The following is a 14352-nucleotide window of genomic DNA, read 5'->3' as shown; positions in this document are numbered from 1 at the left end:
AGACATTGGGGAGGGTATGTGCTACGGTGAGCGCTGTGAATTGTGCAAGACTGTTGAATCACAGATCTGTACTTCTGAAACAAATAACGCAACATATTTTAAGAAAAAAGAAAAAGAAGAAGATAACAGGAGAGGAAGAATGAAGGGGAGTAAGTCAGAGGGGGAGACGAACCAGGAGAGATGATGGACTCTAAAAAACAAACTGAGGGTTCTAGAGGGGAGGAGGGTAGGGGGATGGGTTAGCCTGGTGATGGGTATTGAGGAGGGCATGTTCTGCAGGGAGCCCTGGGTGTTATGAACAAACAATGAATCATGGAACACTGCATCAAAAACTAATGATGTAATGTATGGTGATTAATATAACAATAAAAAAATTAAAAAAAAAAAAAAAAGAAATGGTGGCTGGGGAAGCAAAAGGACCTGAGCAGGACTGGAGTTAAGAGCAGTCATTACCCTCTCAATTTATAGTCATTTGTATTTTCCTGAATTGCAAGCTTTAAATGCCCTTTCAGTGTTCAGATAGTCACACTTTTGGAAATTAAATTCTCCTACTTCATGGAATGCTGTTGTTTTTTTTTAAAGATTTTATTTATTTATTTGACAGCATGAGAGAGCATAAAGCAGGGAGAGCAGCAGAGGGAGAGGGAGAAGCAGGCTTCCCGCCGAGCAGGGAGCCTAACGTGGGGCTCGTTCCTGGGACCCTGGGATCGTGACCCGAGCCGAAGGCAGATGCTTAACTGACTGAGCCACCCAGGCGCCCCTGGAATGCTGTTCTTGATGTGCATTAAGAATCCCTGCCCTCAGGGGCACCTGGTGGCTCAGTCAGTTAAGTGTCCGACTTGATTTCAGCTCAGGTCCTGATCTCTGTGTGGTGGGATTGGGCCTGTGTCAGGCTCTGTCTGCTTGAGATTCTGTCTTCTTTGCTCCCCCACCTCTGTCTCTCACTCTATCTCTGAAATGTATAAATAAATCTTTAAAAAAAGAAAAAGAATCCCTGCCCTCAGATTTATCTTGAGAGAAGAGATTAAAGTGCTACCTGTTTGTGGAAGGTGTAACAGATGCTGAGTAGTGATTTAACCTGACTTGTAGTGACATGCTCCTGCTTTGTATCCCTTTTTCAGTTGTCATTTTGACTTGCAAGATTAGAAAGTGAATATGATGGGAAATGAAAACCTTATAATTGACATTGTTAGCTATTAAGCAATTAGCTAGTTCTTGGATGTAGTACTGCTATTGAAAGATCCATCAAAGCGATCTTAGTAATTGTGTTGACAGCTTGGGCAGTGGTGTATCTTTCTGCATTTGGGCTTGGCTTTAAAATAGTATGTGTCATTTTTTTCTCTCTTGTGATGAGTCCTCGTCCTTCCTGTCGCCTCCAGGTCCCACACTGGTTCAGAATTTACCATCCTGGGTGCAGGCTGTGTGTGAATCCTGGAACAACATCAACACCAATGAGTTTCCCAACATCGGATCCTGGGTGAGTGTCTGTTCTCAGAGTACAGAGGTGGAGTGCTAGCCATTCTGTGTTCTGTTCTTATTTCTTAGGTTGAAAGTATCTGCCAAGAGGTTTTGGTATGCTGCAATATATTTGCTATGGTTGAATCGATAACCAAAGGCTTGAATTACCCAAATGGTACCCAGGTGGTGGTTTTGTTAAGAAATCTATGTTACTGTGTTATAAGACAGCCGTTTTATTATTCGCTCTGTTTCCTTGTCTTTCATACTGGGATGTGAAGGTTAATTGTATTAAATCTAAGGTGCCTGGCACAGTCTTTGGCTCCTGAAGTCTCAGTAAATATGAGCTATTTTCATTTTCTTTTTAGGAAGAATGTCAGGAACCTGCTCCTTTTGTCATAGTTTTCTAGGGTAGCTTTCAGGTTCTGGAGGCTGTTGGAAGACTGTGGAGTCTCCTGTCAGTTCACTTGACCTTTGTGTCTGCTCTGCTCAAATTATCTCTATTAACATATTATTCCCTTGTCACAGTTCTTTGTGAAAGTCAAGCATTATAATCTTGTTATCCCTGCTTTATAATTGTGACCTCTGTTTACATCACCCGGAGCTATAGTGGAAGGATAATGAAGATATTTTGTTGGAGACTCTAATGCTTTGCAAAATATGCAAAATACACCTCCTTCTTAATTATTAGAGATAGTAGTTTTAGTGTTAAGTAGAATATATTCTAATTATTTGAAAACTGGTGTTGGGTATCTTAACTTTGTACAAACATTTTAACTTTTTAGCTTTTTTTTTTTTTTAAGAGGAGAGAGGGGGAGGGGTGGAGGGAGAGGGAGAAAGAATCTCAAGCAGACTCCCTGCTGAGCACGGAGCCTGATGAGGGCTCCATCCCATGACCCTACTAAGATCATGAGCTGAGCTGAAACCAAGAATCAGACACTCAACTGATTGAGCCACCCAGGCGCCCGAGAGAGAGAATCTTAAGCAGGCTCCATCTCATGACCCTGAGATCATGACCTGAGCTGAAAACAAGAGTTGGATGCTCAACCAACTGAGCCACCCAGGCGCCCTTTAACTTTTTAAATTTTAAGTTACCTTTGTACTAGCTAAAAATTATTAACTGCTTCTTTCGCTCTACCCCACTTTCCTTCCCAGGTTGAGTAATAGTGTATACTGAGTAGAGCCATTGTCTAGAAACCACAGTGGGGTCTTAGTTTATGCCACTGGGTTCTTTTCCTCCCACGTGAGAATTTTTATCCCTGCTAGGTAGACGGTCTGTCCATTCATGTCTGTTTTGCTTCCTTTCAGCGCAATGCCTTTGCTAATGACACCATCCCTTCGGAGAGTTACATCAGTGCTGTGCAGGCTGCTCACTTGGGGACTCTTTGTGGCCAAAGTCTGCCCCTGGCTGCTTCTCTGAAGCACACCCTCCTCTCACTGGTCAGGCTGACTGGAGATCTTATTGTGTTAGTATCTACTACGGAGCCCTGTGTGCTCTCTATTTCTGTGTTCCTTCGTAGCTAAAGGAATATGAAATTTATAATCGTGTAATAATGCTCTTCTTGTATGCTTCTGTAGCAAAGAGAGTCTGTTGTTTCAGAGTGTACTGTGAGCATTGATCTAGAATGTGATGTGAAAGGTAGCAGAATACCTCCTCCCCTCTGGCAGAAAAGGCCATCCAGGCTTTAAATCATACTGTAATTTTGAGGTGCTTTGGGTTGGAGTTTTAAGGTGGCAGTGATAGATTTCAAATCATGCATCTCCAGAATCCTCGTGGGAGTTAGCCTCTGCTCTTGTGGGGCCTGGGGCAGGCCAGGGAGACACTGCTTTGTCTTCCTGTATGTAGGACCCGGGTGAAAGCCTCTATCACATCGCCTTAAAAGTGATCCACATTCCTGGCAGTTCTATGAAAGTTGTCTGGGATGGGTTTCTAGCTTAGGTTTCAGTTAATTTTCTTTTCTGAATATTACAAAAAATACATTTTATATTGTTAATTTAACATTTTAATAAATGGACTTCTCACGTGGAATGATTTTTATTTCTGATACAATAATGAAAAATAAAATTATGAAGTTGTATGATTACACCTATGTAAAAAAATATCAAGGGGAAAAAGACAGGAATAAAAGTCCTCCTCCCTCAGTACATGATTGAGTTGCCCTGTCCTTGCCTTTGCAGCTTTGTGGCGGGAGTATATTCACTAACATGGTTTCATTTTCTTTGCTGAAGTTGGTCCGATGAGATGAACCCGCCACAGGTAATTCGGACCCTTCTTCCCCTTCTTTTGGAGTCGAGCACTGAGAGTGTCGCTGAGATCAGTAGCAACTCCCTGGAGCGCATCCTGGGTCCTGCGGAGTCTGAGGAGTTCTTGGCTCGAGTGTATGAGAAACTGATCACTGGTTGTTACAACATTCTGGCCAATCATGCAGATCCCAATAGGTGAGCCTGATTGAGGGGGTGGTCAGGCTCCCGTGACCTCCTGCTGCTTCCAGCCGAATGTACCAGCGCTACCTTATGTCCTTAATTAATGGCTTATTGTGCTTTTTAACAGTTCTGTACTTGTGTGCATTTTATGTTCTTGTGGACGTGCCCAAAAGGTTATTTGGATTCCGCTTTTATGATTGTGAGGAATCAATCTTGAGAAAGTGGAATGGTTCAGATTTGGAAACTTTAAGTAATTGAACAGGTGCTTATCAAGCGCCTTACTTGATGCAATGAACTGTACAAAGAGCTTCGTAGAATTTCTAATATTTTTAGAACCATGCCTCTGAGATGGGTGGTGGGGTCAAACCATTGTTTGACTTTGGTAGTTTAGGCTGTTAGTGATGTGGGCGAGCCCTTAAGAGCAGCAGAGTGAGTTGCAGCTTTGTCCCACTGAGAACCGTACTAATGAAGAGTCCAAGTATGGACATTGCTGGCTTTTTGTTGTTGACTCCAGAGTTTCATCAGGCATTTCTTTTTTTTTTTCTTTTCCTCCCTCCCTCCCTTCCCTTTCTTTCTTCTTTCTTTCCTCTCTCTCTCTCTCTCTCCCCCCCTTCCTTTCTCATCCTTCCTTCCTTCTTTCCTTCCTTCCTTCCTTCCTATTTATCTCTCTATAATTTGAAACAGCAGCAATGATTCTTTGAACTCTTAGCCATTGACTATATCCTTTAAGACTTTAGGAACTTTTTTGTTTCGTTATAGTTTAATGTGTTAGATACGTACTGAGCTCCTGTGTAGCCAGGCTTTATGCTAAGCTTTGAAAAAAAATTTTTTTTAAAGATTTTATTTACTTATCTGACAGAGATAGAACACAAGCGGGGGGAGAGACAGGCAGAGGGAGAGGGAGAAGCAGGCTCCCTGCTGAGCAGGGACTCCGATGTGGGGCTCGATCCCAGGACCCCGGGATCATGACCTGAGCCGAAGGCAGATGCTTAACTGACTGAGCCACCCAGGCGCCCCTTAATGCTAAGCTTTGAAAAAAAAAATTGAATATTGCCCTTAAGGTTTAGTCATAAACTTCGGATTTTTAAAAATCAGTTTTAGGAAGACATTGAAACATATTATTTCTGGTAGTTAATTTTTCTTTTGATCCTCAGTGGACTGGATGAATCCATCTTGGAGGAATGTCTCCAGTATTTGGAGAAGCAACTGGAGAGCAGCCAGGCTCGTAAAGCTATGGAGGAATTTTTCTCTGATAGGTGAGCCGTATTTTGTTTTACTCAGTGAACATTTTTTGAATGTCTCCTGAAGTCATTTGGTATTTTTTTCTCAGGGAACGCTTAACACCTGCTTTAAGTGTTTGTACCGTGGGGAGGACTTAGATTAATTGCTGATCCTTTAGGTTTTTGATGAGGGGTTGATTTCATGAACACCTAGGGTCGTTGACTGACAAGTGACCAGTCCCCCGAAGGGAGATGACATCGTGAAGAAATAGAAGCGGATGCCTTTTTATGTGAGGCTTAATGTGATTCTCTCCTTTTTTACCTCTTCTGCCTCCCAGTGGAGAACTCGTGCAAATCATGATGGCAACAGCCAATGAGAACCTCTCTGCTAAATTCTGTAACCGAGTTCTGAAATTCTTCACCAAACTCTTCCAGCTGAGTGAGTGACAGCTTTTAGTAATCTTCTTATGGGAACTTTGATGTCCAGCTAATACTGTGCATATTTTCTGCCCGAGTATAACTACCTAGTAACAAGTGCAGAGAATCCCTGCAAGGAAGTTGGGAAGGCAGTTGGAAACTTGCCCAAAGCCTTTCCTTCCCCCTTTCCTGGCTCCTAGTTGGCGCCTTCCCTCTTGCCCCTCACCCTCCGTCATTGACCGCAGCCTCTTGGTCTGTTCTAGCTGAGAAGAGCCCAAACCCGAGCCTTCTGCATCTCTGTGGCTCTCTGGCACAGCTGGCTTGCGTGGAGCCTGTGCGCCTCCAGGCCTGGCTCACCCGCATGACTGCGTCACCCCCCAAAGACTCTGACCAGCTGGATGTGATTCAGGAGAACCGGCAGCTTTTGCAGCTGTTGACTACATACATTGTTCGGGAAAACAGGTAGAACACATGCATTTGAGTCACATGTCCCTAAGAGCCCCAGATGAACGTTGACAGCAATTGCAGCGTCCTTTCCTTCGGGCATTGGTCCTTAGCATTTTGAGCAACTCCGGAGCTCCCCTCGCTAGACTTAAGGAATCTGGTAGAGCTCCTTAATTTCTCCTGTGGAAAAACTTTTGCAGTGACTGGGCCTGTCAATTGTCACATGGGTAAATGTTTTGTGCTCTAATAGCTGAAGTCCAAAATTGCATATTTTTGGAGTGGGGAGAAAGGGGGCAGGGAGAGTCATGTATTTAATGTTTAATTTTCAGTGTCTCTTACTTTTATAAATTTAGAAGTACGGTCAGATTCCTGTTGTTTACTTACTAATTTGCTGTTTCTTTTCTACCAGCCAAGTTGGGGAAGGTGTGTGTGCTGTGCTGCTGGGCACCCTGATCCCCATGGCAACAGAGATGTTGGCCAACGGTGATGGGACTGGTTTCCCTGAACTCATGGTTGTGATGGCCACACTGGCCAGTGCAGGTCAAGGTGCTGGCCATCTTCAGCTTCACAATGCTGCTGTGGACTGGCTGAGTAGATGGTAAGATGGTGATATTGGAGGGGCCTATCTATAGGTGCAGCATTCCTCTTAGAGAAAAGGCGGATAGATAATGAATTACAAGTTATTTTTTTTGTAGCTTGGAGTGAGTATAAAAGAACTTGAGTCTACTTTTTTATTGGGGATTGAGGGAGTAGTGTGTAACTGTTCACTTGAGACTCAGTCTTTGTTACATTCTTGGTAGGGTTTCCTGTTCATTATCCCTAGGAGAGGTCTTAGGGAAAGTGTATCAAGTGTCAGTGATAAGACTAGAGCCACCCACACCTCAGTATTTTCTAAGAATGCCTTTGCTTCCCAGTGTCACAAATTGATGCAGGATTCATGAAAACTGCTTCCTTTTCTTTGGTTCCTTAGATGATTTTTGTGTCTCCCCTGTCCCCCCCCCCCTTTTTTTTTTCCTTTGGGACAGCAAGAAATACCTATCACAGAAGAATGTGGTTGAAAAACTGAATGCCAATGTAATGCATGGAAAGGTAAGCAAAGTGCAGCATGACAGCAATCAGAGAGTGATGATTCTTCTTTGTGATCACATAGAAGGCTCTCCTTTTCCCTGGCTTCTGGCCCTGGCCACCTTGTGTACAATTTCAAAGCCCTAGGAGTTTGTAATGTGAACTGCATGCCCTCAGGCCTCTGCTGGGTTGTGAGGTGTGATGGGGGGAGATAACAGGGTAAACAAAAAACATCCAGCTGAATCCTTAAAACCTAGTGAATTCTTGATGTTTTTTAGACCTTGTATGCTGTAGAAAATTGTCCCCTGCTCCTGCATTGGAACTGTGTATTCTGAGTAGGTGGTATATGGGGTCACCGACTAACTTCTTTGCTCTAGTTCACTTACTAGAATTGTTTAATTTACTTGAAGGTTCAGGTCACTGCTGTGAAGAACGGTTTTAAACTGACAGGAATCTTGCATGCAGGCATTCTTCTCCTCCTCTTGCCCCACCATGAACCTGACATAGCTGGCTAAGAGCAGCTAACTGACCTCTGAGACCCAGCACTGTACCATTCATGTCTTCTTCCTTTCTTGCTGGTCTTTGTCCTCTCAGCTCTGAACTATCAGAGTGCAGAGGGAAGGAACTTAGAAATATGAGGCCTTGATGCCAGGCTCCTGGGATTTTAGGCAAACATGAGCAGTGGTTTGCTGGAAAATTTCGCTTGATTTCTGAAGCTATTCCTCCCTGCTCCTCCCTCCCTCCCTAAATTTAAAACCCAGTAACGTAACTGTCTTTCAATAATGGTTAAAAAAAATGCTATTGGTAGGAAAAAAGCCAATGAGAGCCCATTCATATTTTTAATCTAGTCTTTTTATTGTATTGAGGTATTCTTGACATGTAACACTATTATTTTCAGGTGTACAGCATAATGATTCGATGTTTGTGTAGGTTGTGAAGTGATCACCACAATAAGGCTCGTTAACATCTGTCTCTGTACATAGTTATAAAATGTTTTTTTCTTGTACTGAGGACTTTTAAGACCTATTCTCTTAGTGACTTTCAAACATGCAATACAATATATTGTTAACTATTGTCTCCATGCTGTGCATTATATCCATGTGACTTATTTTATAAATGGAAGGTTGTATCTTTTGAACCCCCCTTCATCCATTCTCCACCCACCCCCTGCTGCGGCCTCTGGCAACCACTGTTCTTCTTGAATGGTTTTTGCCTCCAATTCTACTCTGTTTTCCTGATTTCATTTTTACCTCATTTTACAACATTTTGTAGAGGGTTGTCTTCCTGATTGAGAATGAATGAATCACATTAATTCAGCCCAATGTATTGACTGCTACATGCGGTCACAGTGCTCAGAGCTGAGGAAATAGGTAATTAAAATGTTTTTTTTGTCTGCTTTTATACCAAGTCTCTGATCTTGAGCTTTATTGAGGAGAGTTTGAGAAAACAAAGTACACAGTAATCAAATATGGAGAACTGGTTTTTGTGGTGTGATGGTGGTCTTTTCTTCTAGCATGTGATAGTCCTGGAGTGCACATGCCACATTATGTCTTACTTGGCTGATGTCACCAATGCCCTGAGCCAGAGTAATGGTCAAGGCCCAAGTCACCTCTCGGTGGATGGGGAGGAGCGGGCCATTGAGGTGGACTCAGACTGGGTGGAGGAGTTGGCAGTGGAAGAGGAAGACTCCCAGGCTGAGGATTCAGTAAGTACCACGTCATCATCCAGGCAACCATGCCAGGTTATTAACGGCTGACGGGCACTGACAGAGCTCATCCTAACAAGCCTTTGGCCCTCTTTTCTAGCCCCTGTGAGCTTCAAAACTCTCCCACTCCTGTCTGCTTTCTCCCACTTTATATGACTAATGCCAGACTGATTTTCCAGGTCTGCAGAGCAAGCTGTAGGGATCTGATCTCTTAGGGAAGGGACTGTTTAATAAGCACATGGCTTCTTCCATGCAGAGTCACTTACTTTGCAGTTGTTCAGTTTTTGTATCCTAAATGGAGTCTCAGGGATGATTTCTTCATGGGGATGGTGTGAGCTCCCTTACAGAGAAAGCTTAAGATTTCTTTTATTTATTTATTTTAAAGATTTATTTATTTGAGAGAGAGATGGGGAGAGGGAGGGCGAGCATATGTGAGCAGGGGGAGGGGCAGAGGGAGAGGAAGAGAGAGAGAGAGCCCCAAGCAGACTCCCTGCTGAGCACAGAGCCTGATGCGGGGCTTGACCCCGCACCCCTGAGATCATGACCTGAGCCAAAACTAAGAGACGCTCAACCGACTGAGCCACCCTGGCACCCCTAGATTTTTTTTTTTTTTTCTAATCATAAAACCTTAAGCTCTCACCTGGAATTGTAGCATGTTTATAGCCTGCAGATAATTTCAAGGAGTAAGTTTTACTGGTCATTTATGAATCGACTGTTTATTCTCTGTAGGCCTGTGTAGAAGGGTATATTTCTGATTAAAAAGATTTATTATCTTTGAAGGACGAAGATTCTCTTTGCAATAAACTCTGCACTTTCACGATCACTCAGAAAGAATTCATGAATCAGCATTGGTAAGAGTAGTTCTTTCTTCCAGGTGAGGATTTGTTGGTCCTTGGACTGTTGGCGCAGCTGGGCTCATTTACTCATTCTTGTTCTTTGTAGGTACCACTGTCACACCTGTAAAATGGTAGATGGGGTAGGTGTGTGCACAGTTTGTGCCAAGGTGTGCCACAAGGATCATGAGATTTCCTATGCCAAATATGGTTCCTTCTTCTGTGACTGTGGAGCCAAGGAAGATGGCAGCTGTTTGGTGAGAGTTTGGAACATTTGCTGGGCTAGGAAGGGTGACTTGTTAGTGACATGGGAATGCTGAAGCCAAACTGGGAAATTGCCATGTCACCTTCTTGGTAGCCCAGGTCTAGGAGTAAGTTCTGGGTCTGTCACTGATCATGGCCTAAGCCACTTCACTTAAAATGTTAGAACTTTCAGGGTCCTTAAAAATCTTGCAGTTTTTTTTTTCTAAGACCTGCCACAGTTTCAGATACTGTTATTAAGACCTGTGGCTGTGAGTGGTGAAGTATTAGCTATTAGGTGGGTACCATGAAGATCAGAATTCAGGTGGTTGGATATCATTTAAATGGTTGGCCGATTTCTCCTCCGGGTCTGCATTTCCCACCAAGATCTCAGGCAGCACTTCATCTGTGTTTGTGGTTTGAGCTTTGGGCTTCTGACATTTTCTGTCCCTAGGCACTGGTGAAGCGAACTCCCAGCAGTGGCATGAGCTCCACCATGAAGGAGTCAGCCTTTCAGAGTGAACCCAGGGTTTCCGAGAGTCTGGTGCGCCACACCAGCACATCTCCAGCGGACAAGGCCAAGGTCACCATCAGCGACGGAAAGGTTGCCGACGAAGAGAAGCCCAAGAAGAGCAGCCTGTGCCGTACAGTGGAGGGCTGCCGGGAGGAACTGCAGAACCAGGTGGGGGTTCCAGTGGAGCCTGGGACGCTGGGTGGAGTGCGGAGCTGGGCCAGCTGGTTCCCGAGCGAGCCATACGCAAGGCTCTCCTTGCAGTGCCCCTAGTAGTGGGGCTGAGGGATGTTTTCTCCTTTCTCTGAGTTTACTCATTTTCATGGGATGGATCTGAGTAGGGCCTGTTGTCAGCCCCTGCCTCACAGGGAGGGATTTGGGACTGAGGAGCAATGGGGTTTGAGGGAGGGTGTATTTTAGTTGTGTAATACTCTAGAACACCTTCCTTGGCCAGTGTTCCTCATTTGAAGCACAGAATACAGGAAGTCATTTACACGATTGTTTTCTCAGTTTTCTCAAGGATGGCACGTAACTAGAACAATTTTAGATGCATAAGAGAGAATTCAGCTAATCCTGTGTGATGGGTGTATTCTAGCATTAGGGTGTCTACATGGGATTCCTGGTTTTGAAAGATTGCCCTAGAATTTGTAGCACGAATCCAATATTATCGAAAGGAAGAGATATGGCTAGAAAATAAAATTGGAAGTGTGGAAACTGGATTCTAGATTCTGAAGGTAGTTATTGGCAAGATTTATTATGATGAGTATGACCCATTTTATTTCTTTTTTTTTTTTTCACTTGTGTATTTGGATTTTTCTCAGGCCAATTTCTCCTTCGCTCCTCTCGTGTTAGACATGCTCAGTTTCCTCATGGACGCCATTCAGACCAACTTTCAGCAGGCTTCAGCTGTGGGGAGCAGCAGCCGGGCCCAGCAAGCCCTCCGGGAGCTGCATACCGTGGACAAGGTGGTTGAGATGACAGATCAGCTGATGGTGAGTGTGGCAAGAGCAGCACATTTGCTGAGATGCCAAGGTGTGCTGGATGCTCTGAAGAGTATTCTTAGGACAGCCAGTCCCTAGCTAGCCAGCGGGGAGATCCATGTGTGAGGTGTGTCTTCAAAGGAAGACACAAAAGGTCCTTTGGGCCAACTCAGTGACTAAGTTCCCTTTTCAGTTCATAAGAATATATGAACCCCCAAGATGCGAGGAACAACATCTGAGGGCAATTATACTAGTTAGAAATTTTTTCCGTATATAAAGTAGGAGACCTAAGGTGCCCCTGGCTTGCAAAAATCGTATTTGTCGTCTTCTGCTTATAGCCCTTCTCTTTAGTTCTTCATGAGAAATGGCTTAGAAGTTGTTAAGTCATTATCCACTTTAAAACCTATTGCTTAGCACCGAGAATAGGAGTTCTGGTGTGTTCTGCCTGTCAGGTTTAGCAGTGGTGTGAAATAGTGGAAACCAGCCTAAAGTGTCTGTGCTTCTGAAAGGAAAGTGTACAAATGAATGAGGTATAGGAGTAGATCTCATAAGGAGACTGTTTTTAAGGGAAAAATATTCCCTCAGAAATACACACACGTTACATACATACAGATATTCTGATATTTTAGTAAAAATGAGTCACAGTTTTACAGTAGTGGCTTTTAGACTTTGAGCTGTCAAAGATGAAGCGAGTAAGTATTGGGGTGATGTTGGGGCTCCATAAAGTTGCCGACTCGGTTTTGCCAGGTCAGATCAATGAAAAACATTCCACCTGTTATCACCATCATTTGACTTAAAAAGGCATATTAATATTTCAAGAAGCCAGTACTTTTGTATTAATTAAATTTAGCTTTGTGGAACATTCACTCCGTTGTTCTTAGTCGGATTAACAAAGTAACTGAGAGGCTCACCTTAAGTGTTCATGGATTGGAGGCTGGCATCTGTGGATTTTGAACGACTACATTATGCAGTGTCTTGGTCCCATGAATAGTGGGTGGGTCCACTTGATCTCTGGCTTACTACTGCCTGTCCTCTGCTTCCTTGTTTGCCAGGTGCCCACCTTAGGCTCCCAGGAGGGCGCCTTTGAGAATGTTCGGATGAGTTACAGCGGCGACCAGGGCCAGACTATCCGACAGCTCATTGGCGCCCACGTGCTCCGGCGGGTGGCTATGTGCGTGCTCTCTTCCCCGCACGGGCGCCGCCAGCATCTGGCTGTCAGCCACGAGAAGGGGAAGGTGGGTTCCTAGTTTTTTCCTCCTCACGTTAGGTCATGTTTGTCTTAGGTGCTGAACAAAACAGATAGATGACTATACTCAGATTGGCCCTCTGGGAGAAAGTCTTTTGGGTTCCAAGAACGCTTTATGGGACAGAGCTCAATGAGCTTTTCTACCCCGACTCTGAGTTCATTGGTTAGACTTAGGAGTAATGTGACTACAACAAAGTTCCTGCTTCTGATGAGTAGTTTCTTACTCAAAACCTATCCTTCAAGCCTTCAGGAAAAGATAATGACTAGCGATTATCTAGGACAGCGTGGCTTCCAGGCTTGGTGTGGTTTGGTCATGCTGGAGGCAGGGCACAAGCCAAGAAATGTGTCTTCATGGGAAGACACAGTGTTCCTTATTTAGTTCTTTCCTGTCCTCCTGGCCCACTACGGACACAGGGAAGCTTACGTCGTTTTAGAGAACCAGTGGAAGTTGGAAGGGTGGCACGTATCTCAACATCTTTCTGTATTCTGGCTTCTTCATCACTAGTGAAGTTGTTTTAACTTAAGTGGAAAACAAACTAGGAATCTGGTAAGTCTATAAGGTCCCTCTAAAATACTTCAAAACAAAACAAAACTTTGTATAGAAAACTAGAAAGGATGATAGTACATAGGGAGTGGATAATTATTTTCATGAACTGTGTATAAAGAGCTGGTTTCATTACTCCTCTCTTTTGTCGTCACTGGAAGGATGAAATGAAGGGATCCCATCTCTCTACACTGGGAGAAAGAGAGGGTTTTCCTAAGAGACTTTAACTGTGGACTAGTACCCCATCGAAGGAGCTTTTGTTGGGCTCTGTCCTCTAAGAGGATGGGGGTAAGAATAAATTGCAAGGGGTGCCTGGGTGGCTCAGATGGTTAAGCGTCTGCCTTCGGTTTGGGTCGTGGTCCCAGGGTCTTGGGATTGAGCCCCAGGTCCGGCTCCTGGCTCAGCGGGGAGCCTTCTTCTGCCTCTCCCCCTCCCCTTGCTCATGCTCTCTCTCTATCTCTGTGTCTTGAATGAATAAATAAAATCTTAAAAAAAAAAAGAATAAATTGACGGTTGTCCCCTTGCAGATCACTGTTCTGCAGCTGTCTGCACTCTTGAAGCAAGCAGATTCCAGCAAAAGGAAGTTGACTCTGACCCGCCTGGCTTCTGCCCCCGTCCCTTTTACGGTGTTGAGCCTCACTGGGAATCCCTGCAAGGAGGACTACCTGGCCGTGTGTGGGCTGAAGGTAATAATCTGATCCAGGTTTGATTACTTTGCACTATAGATCTGATCCTCTTTCCCCTGTTCTCAGCGCCGCTTTCTCATTCTCGTTGAGATTAAAACCTAAAAGCCTTTGAAATAGAAAAGAAATCTTTCTCTGAATTTCTCCCAGCTTTTGCAGATCTTTCTTGTATTGGAAAGGATTTTTGTGTGTTCTTGGAACCTGAGTATATTACCGGACAGTGTGAATACTACCCCAAGGGAGGGACTGTCAGGGAAGACTTGAGAGAGGTGAAATGAGTCATTCTACTTCCCGCCGTCTTTTAACCAGTCTGTTCCTTAAACCCTGTCCAGGACTGCCATGTGTTGACCTTCAGTAGTTCAGGCTCTGTTTCGGATCACTTGGTGTTGCATCCACAGTTGGCAACGGGCAACTTCATCATCAAAGCGGTGTGGTTACCTGGTTCACAAACAGAGTTAGCGATTGTCACTGCAGACTTTGTCAAGGTACCGTTCCTGCTCTTGGATGATGTGGTCCTAGAATCATTTTGTTTTTAAATCCAAAATGTCTGATCTCCATTATGTGCTTAGTTCTCCCAGAAATTAA

The 14352-nt window shown here is 44.2% G+C and overlaps 1 protein-coding gene across 1 annotated transcript in view; it reads left to right on the top strand.

Moving 5' to 3' along the window:
* The window catches only part of UBR4 (ubiquitin protein ligase E3 component n-recognin 4), a 128610-nt gene that overhangs the window by 36485 nt on the left and 77773 nt on the right, over positions 1-14352 (top strand). Inside the window, exons 26-41 of the mRNA XM_035726986.1 lie at positions 1380-1477; positions 2764-2921; positions 3685-3894; positions 5034-5135; positions 5438-5538; positions 5780-5978; positions 6370-6558; positions 6986-7049; positions 8539-8730; positions 9511-9581; positions 9673-9820; positions 10258-10485; positions 11136-11306; positions 12347-12529; positions 13612-13770; positions 14100-14252. Coding sequence (XP_035582879.1) covers positions 1380-1477; positions 2764-2921; positions 3685-3894; positions 5034-5135; positions 5438-5538; positions 5780-5978; positions 6370-6558; positions 6986-7049; positions 8539-8730; positions 9511-9581; positions 9673-9820; positions 10258-10485; positions 11136-11306; positions 12347-12529; positions 13612-13770; positions 14100-14252 — 2426 coding nt within the window. The remainder of the gene's footprint in view (positions 1-1379; positions 1478-2763; positions 2922-3684; positions 3895-5033; positions 5136-5437; positions 5539-5779; positions 5979-6369; positions 6559-6985; positions 7050-8538; positions 8731-9510; positions 9582-9672; positions 9821-10257; positions 10486-11135; positions 11307-12346; positions 12530-13611; positions 13771-14099; positions 14253-14352) is intronic.

Source organism: Zalophus californianus, chromosome 4 (genome assembly GCF_009762305.2).
Source record: "Zalophus californianus isolate mZalCal1 chromosome 4, mZalCal1.pri.v2, whole genome shotgun sequence".
Taxonomy (NCBI): domain Eukaryota; kingdom Metazoa; phylum Chordata; class Mammalia; order Carnivora; family Otariidae; genus Zalophus; species Zalophus californianus.
Note: the sequence above shows the minus strand (reverse complement) of the source record. Positions and strands in the feature narration are given on the sequence as shown.